The sequence below is a fragment of the Dipodomys ordii genome, unplaced genomic scaffold (assembly GCF_000151885.1).
Source record: "Dipodomys ordii isolate 6190 unplaced genomic scaffold, Dord_2.0 Scaffold69, whole genome shotgun sequence".
NCBI lineage: Eukaryota > Metazoa > Chordata > Mammalia > Rodentia > Heteromyidae > Dipodomys > Dipodomys ordii.
The window spans coordinates 3,983,252-3,989,993 of record NW_012267285.1 but is presented as its reverse complement, the minus strand read 5'-3'; the positions used below and the strand labels follow the sequence as shown (position 1 = coordinate 3,989,993).

At 51.9% G+C, this 6,742-nt stretch overlaps 1 protein-coding gene across 1 annotated transcript; it reads right to left on the bottom strand.

The window, feature by feature from the left end:
• Positions 1–1,570: 1,570 nt before the first annotated feature.
• Pex26 (peroxisomal biogenesis factor 26) lies at positions 1,571–6,395 on the bottom strand. Its single transcript, XM_013023702.1, has 4 exons — positions 5,993–6,395; positions 5,441–5,736; positions 3,495–3,641; positions 1,571–2,826 (listed from the first exon to the last, which is right to left on the bottom strand). Exons 1-4 carry the CDS (start codon positions 6,178–6,180, stop codon positions 2,723–2,725), a joined length of 735 nt encoding a protein of 244 aa, XP_012879156.1. The 5' UTR covers positions 6,181–6,395; the 3' UTR covers positions 1,571–2,722.
• Positions 6,396–6,742: the final 347 nt, after the last annotated feature.

Below are 6,742 nucleotides of genomic sequence, written 5' to 3'. Positions count from 1 at the left end.
GGACAGACCGACGGGCGGACGGACAGGCGGACGAACCGAAGGCAGTCTCTCTCTTGCGCCTGGGCTGTCAGGCCGGGTGACCGGGGCAGGCGGGGCGGAGGCAACGCGGGGCCCGGGGACACCGAGGGACACCTCAAACACGGTGGCAGCCTCACACAAATAGATGAAGTGAGTTGGGGTAGATTTTTACCATGTGTCCAAAGTATCATTTCAACATGAAGCCAATATAAAAACGACCCAGTTCCCGCCCCTCCCTCGCTGTTTTTGGTCCTTGGTCTTCGGAATCAGTGATAGTTTACAGTTACAGAATGTCTCAACACAGAACAGACCCATTTCAGATGCTGAGAGCCACACGTGGCTGCTGGCTGCCGGGGGAGATGGGCAGGTCTCAACCTGTCAAGAAAGCCCCCCTTCCATTTTGACCTCATTAGGCCCAGCATGGAGAACCAAGTGGACTCCAGTCGGTATCTCTGATTCCGTGGTGGCTTGTGCTGGGCACCACCAGGGACCTCAGGGGACAGCAGAATGTGAGCCTTCCTCACATTCAGGTTTCACCACACAGGACCAGTCACCAACAGCCCCACTGAATCACCTCTCGGGAGCCTCTCCAGACAGCCCCTCTCACCCACCTTGTCACAAGCATCAGTAAGAACTGACTCACAGGTGAGAACCGAAGGCTGACAGGGGTGAAACTGCTATCCAGCCATCACTGGACACAGCAGGGCAGGGACTTGGGCTGCACAGCTTCAAAGAACTCATAGCATGGGGCCAACAGAAACTGCTATAATGTCCATACCCGCAGGAGGGATATGAGACCTAGAAGCAAGATGATTCCCAGATGAACTCCTGGAGCAAGCCCAGGTCAAGAGAATCCAGCCCTGCAAAGGAAATACGACCTACAGCACAGAGGACTGGGCACAGGCTGGGTCTGATGCCAGGCGCAAGGGCTAACATGCCCAAGGCACACAAGTCACACAGCAAAGGGCGGCGTCTACCAAAGCCTGCACACACAGGCCGTGGTTCCATGAAAAAGAATCTGGGCTTACTCTGGGCCATGGAAGGCATTAATGAGTTTCTCTAGGATAGTGAATGGGAGAAGATTCTCACACAAGCCATGCCAAGCCAGGTATGAGTCCCAGCGACTTGGGAAGCTGAGATAGGGGTATTATTTGGACCCAGGAACTTAGAGCAACCTGGCATGACCCTGCCTCAAAAGGTTAAAAAATTCTAAAGGCCAACTCAGAAAACTTTCCTACATCTTTCTCTCCTTGGGATTCTAAGTTCTGTTTAAAAACCACTAAAAAGGTCTGGGAAGGTGGCTCAGTGGTTGATGCACTTGCCTTGCATGCCTGAGGCCCTGGGTTCGATTCCTCAGCACCACATAAGCAAAAAGAAAACAGCCAGAAGTGGCGCTGTGGCTCAAGTGGTAGAGCGCCAGCCTTGAGCTGAAGAGCTGAGGGACAGTGCCCAGGCCCAGAGTTCAGGCCCCACAACTGGACCCCCCCCCAAAAAAAAAAACAACTAAAAACTAAACAAACAAAAACACAAATTTCCTAGTCGGACCAAGCTGTAAGGATTTAGATGTAAGTCTTAATGCCGTAGTTTCCTTTTTCTAAAGAGAAGTAAACTTCCAATCCCTGAACTCAGCCCCACTTTCCTGGCCCCAGCATGGGTGGCTTGTTTGGCCTTCACAGATTCCTGTTGAATGGAGGGCTTCCGTCACCTTGGTAACAGTGAACTCTGCGTCCACTTGTAAGGACACACGAAGATCCTGTGGCCATCTCTAGGATGGCTCCTCTCCCCTGAGCTCAAGGCCCCACACTGCCCTGCCCGCTCACCTCATTCCATTTTCAGCTCATCCGCTTCTGAAGCTGGCCTACTTTTCATGGCCATAAGAGCAGAAAGCCTGTACATTATACAAGTAATAGAATAGAAGCAGGACACAGGATGTAGGAAGGGGACCAGTGTGGACCAAGGAGACAAGGGTACCTGGAAAACAAAGTTTGCAGGGCAGGCAGGCATGTAGTCGGACCGAGTGGCAGAGACAGTGCCACACAACAGGCTGCGAGCAGGCTGGAAAACAGCAAAGACCAAGATCACTTTTGCAATCATAAAAGGCCTGGCTGGCTTTGCCCCATGGTCACCTGGGTGGTTCTGAGTGGTGGATGGTGACTGCCTTCAGCAGCGGGAGGCTCAGGCTCGCTGAGGGGGGATGGGACAGTAAACGCAAACGTAGTTATGCTTACTTCTATGCAGAGAGGCGTAGGAGACAAGGTTCTTCTGACTTCTACACTAATTAGGGTGCTACCCTTGGGGTAATTTCAGAAATAAGTTTTTCAGAGAAGTGAAAGGCCAAGGTCATTTTTCTGAACTTTCAGTTCCATCAACACCCTGACCTTGAAAGTCAACACTTGCCCTTGTCAAAGAAATGGAATGTTCCTGGGACAAACTCCCAGCTCCCAAACCCCTCCCTCCTTCCCCGACGTCCACTGGTGTCAGCGGTGCTGTGGGGGGCTCCAGATCCTCTATTCCCATGTTGCCCCCAAGGCCAGCTGTGAGGTGCGGAGAGGAGGGCTCAGAGCCACAGGAGAGCCTCCTGGCTCAGTTGCTCTCTCCAGCATGAGCCAGGCTCATTCCCAGGGGGCCGCGTGGCTACAGGAGCCAGACCAGGAGCCTGACCGGCTGTTCTGTACTGGAGGCCAGGCCAGCTGGGGAAGACCACTTAGTCACGGAGGGCGAGCGGGTGGAGATGCGCGAGGGTGAGCTTCCTGATCCGGCGGTAGAGCTGAGCCAGCTGGTAGAGGAAGGGCAGGGAAGAAGGAGAAGCTGTGGGGAAAAGGAGAGAGCGCGTGGGTGCCCCACCCACACCCCTGGGCTTTTACAACACACATGGACACTTTGGTTATTTGCATCCTCTTCAATAAGGAATTTCACTTTCTCTAGGAAATACTTTCTCCACTTGAATTGCAGCCCTTAATTTTACTGGAAAAGGGTCCACATATTTTTTTTTCAATTTTAAAGTTCCTTTTTGGTCATGGAACTTGAACTCAGAGCCCACGAGCCACGCGGCTCGTACAGGTGGCCACAGCTATGCTGCTCACAGGGGTCTGCTTTCTTCTTCACACTCCCCTCTGTTTCCCACATGTTCTACAATGTGTGAGAATTTCATTTACAATTCCATGTTTTGTTAAATATTAACACTTGGACTTTTTTTCAGACATTATGATGAAAAATTTTTTTAAGTGGTGTACAGAGGAGTTACAGTTAAGTAAGTCAGGTGAAGAGTACATTTCTCCTTGGACAATATCCCCGCTTCCCTTGGATGAACATGTTTTGACCCTGAGTTCTAGGTAGACTGAAATGACTGCATCAGCACTGGCTGGGTACTGCTCTCTTTCCAGGCGGGGCTCAGGAAGCAGTGTCACGGGAGATAGCCCCCCGGCATGCAGGTGAGTGTGTGTGGCGGCTCCTGCTCCTCAGGCCCCACCACTCACCTGGGTCAAACCTCACCACCAAGAGACAGAGAATCAGGGCAGCCAGGAGGCTCTTCTTCAAGGGCAGAGAAAGGAGGCGGCTCACTGCAGAGTCCCAAAGCTGACGAAGCAATGTCAGTAGTGACAGGAACTTATGGGAGAATGACCCTGGTCAGGGCACAGAAGGTAATGTCAGGGTGGTCAGGAGAGTCAGACTTCCTGGCTCTCAGCTTTGAGACAGATTGTAAGAACTGATCACAAAGAGCTGGGCGCCAGTGGCTCACACCTATAACGCTCTCCCTAGAACACCAGGAGGTTAAGGTCTCAGGATGGTGGTTAAGCCAGCTGGAGCAGAAAAGTCCGTAAGACTTCTATCACTAGTTAACCACCAAAAAATGTGATGGTGAAGTGGTAGAGAGCTAGCCTTGAATGAAAGAGCTAAAAGACAGCATCCAGTCTGAGTTCAAGCCCCAATACCGACACACAGTAAAAAGTAATGAGGATAATTTTCTCACAAAGCTCATGAGGTAGTTCAAAGGGAAATTTCAAAACCTCTAAAGCTGGGGAGGGGGGAGTGCTGGGGATCAAACTCGGAACCTTATGTGTGCTGGGAAATTGATCTACCACTGATCTACATCCTAGTCCTCCAGAAACGTTATGAGGGCATGCTGTATCACCATGTTTTCACGTGCAGACACTTGGCTGGGAAGGCCTGGCATATTTGTGACCCTTTTAAAAGCCTCGTTATTTTTAATGTTCTCTGTATCCTGGCCTGTAGCCCCCACAGAGAGTAACTCTGAGCCACGCAGGGGAATGCAGGTGCCTAAAACATATGGTGAAGAATTCAAATATCTTAGCTTGTGGCTATCACACTGAAGAACAAGGAGTCCCAGTCCTCACAGAACAACCAGAACTTGACGTCAAACCCCTGTGCTATCCTCCCTACTAAAGAGACAAAGGGCAGTGGATCTGGCAGACCTGGTGACCCTTGACGCCAACAACCTGCTTGCAGAGAAAACACTGCTACCTCAGCCAGTTCATGCTCTTAAGCACCCAGGGAAAGATACTTCAGAGAACCAGATGGTAGTCTTTTAATTAAGCTGACAGAGTGTGTGTGTGTGTGTGTGTCCTAGGACTTAACTCAGAGAGAGAGAGAGAGAGAGTGTGTGTGTGTGTGTGTGTCCTAGGACTTAACTCAGTGTGTGTGTGTGTGTGTGTGTGTGTCTCCTAGGACTTAACTCAGGGTCTGGGCACTATCCTTGAGTTTTGTGCTCAAGACTAGCATTCTACCATTTAAGCTACAGCTCCACTTCTAGCTTTTTGGTAGTTTACTGGAGGTAAGAGTCTCACAGACTTTCCTGCCCAGGCTGGCTTCAAATCATAATCCTCATATCTCAGTTTACCAAATACCTAGGATTACAGGCATGAGCCACCAGCAACTGGCATAAGCTGACAGATTTTTCTTAAAGGTTTAACAAAACAAAAGCAGGGATATGCTGGGTGCTGGTGGCTCACACCTGTAATCCTAACTACTCAGGAAGCTGAGATCTGAAGATCGAGGTTCGAAGCCAGCCTGGGCAGGAAAGGCCGTGAGACTCTTATCTCCAATGAATCACCAGAAAACTGAGGCACTGTGGCTCAAGTGGTAGAGTGCTAGCCTTGAGCTCAAGACCTCAGGGACAGCGCCCAGGCCCAGAGTTCAAGCCCCATAACTGATTTTAAAAAAAAAGGAAGGTGACTTTCAGGAGACCCAGCAACATCTCTCCCAGAGACTCCCCTTCCATCCTGACTTCAGAGGGTCTGGCTTGGTTTTGTGAAGCAGCTCATCAGGTTTCTATTCTTTAACGTAGTTATCTATATTCTATATAAGGGCTCACTCTCAAGCTCTTACAAAGTTACAAAGGACCTAAGGTGCAGGGAAAGCAGGTGAGTCCCCTCTACGCTGTCACAGAGCCATACATGCCCACCTTCCTGGTTCAGCTTCTGGGCCTCCAGGGAGCCGGAGAGCTTCTCTTTGAGCTGTAGCTTTGCTGCATGCACAGCCTGGAGTACTTCTTCCCGCTGCTCCTCTCCGAAGGCTCTGGAGCCCATCACGAATTCCTCAGCCTCCGACACTCGGCCCAGGGGCAGCAGCACGTGCCGCAAGTGCAGCTCAGCCACAGCTCTATATTCTGGAAGGCCTTGGTTGTCTGAGTGCTGGAGCCAGGCACAGACCACATCCAGCACAACTCCAGGTTCTTGCATTTTGCTGTATAAAAGAATGCTGCATCCCCAAATAAAATGCAATCCCCCAAAAGGAAGAGTCAGTGCTCCGCAGTGGGCTCATTCCCACAACCCCTTTGCTTCTCCTATCTAACCCTTCACCATGGAAAGGTGGGATAGGGAGGGGTCGGGGACAGGGAGATACCAGCTTTTGGAGGGAACTGGTATGGGACAGGAAAAGAGGAAGGCTGACTTGGGAGAGGACAGGACAAGGTTCTCACTCCTGCACTGATCCCAACTGAGCAATAGAGACCTACCACAGTTCCAAGACTTTGGGGGGTAGATCGGGGACCAGGTAATACTGAAGGACCCAGGAGAGCACCTCTCGCCACCGATCCATTTCTGCCAGGGCCTGGATTCCCACAACACACAGGGAGCACTTTACCTCCATGGAGCTGCCAGCAGAAAGACCAACTCGGGTTTGAAAGCGGTCCCCGATCTCCATGCCCACGCCACCCGGGACTGTGCTCCAGCTATCTGGAGGACAGGACAGCTAACTTCGCGACCCTCGCCCCGTATGTGGCCTTGAAAGGTGCCCCACAGCTGTCCTTTCCCACGCTCACATTCCTGGGGGCTCCCGCCTGTCGTCCCAGCTACTCAGGAGGCTGAGCGCTGAGGGTCGTGGTTCAAAGCCAGCCCGGGCGGGAAAGTCAGGGAGACTCTCATCTCCCAGGAACCACCAGAAAACCGGAAGTGGTGCCATATATGTGGCTCAAGTGGTCGAGCGCCAGCCTTGAGCCGAGGGACAGCGCCCAGGCCCCGAGTTCAAGCCCCGGGGCTGACCAGACATAAAAATCAACCCGTCAACCAATCCTGGAAGCCTCTTCGATGCACATCGGCTATGGCCCCAAGTGCATCTCAACGCGCAGGTGGAATACGGCTTGACAGGCAATGGGGGTGGAAGGGGGTGTGAGCACCCGCGAAGGAATGGGCTGGGAACCACGCTTCTAGAACCATCTATCCAAGATGCCTCCAGACAGACGGAAAGAAAAGCCTTCAGCGGGCAG

Bases quoted from the DNA above. Each gene is read 5' to 3' on its own strand.
- Pex26 (XM_013023702.1), bottom strand. From the start codon at position 6,180: ATGGAGATCGGGGACCGCTTTCAAACCCGAGTTGGTCTTTCTGCTGGC. The intron at 3,642-5,440 runs GTGGGCATGTAT...TGCCCTGACCAG, and splicing joins CCAGAAGCTGAACCAGGAAG to GGTCATTCTCCCATAAGTTC. The intron at 2,827-3,494 runs GTGAGTGGTGGG...TTTTCCCCACAG, and splicing joins GGTGGTGAGGTTTGACCCAG to CTTCTCCTTCTTCCCTGCCC.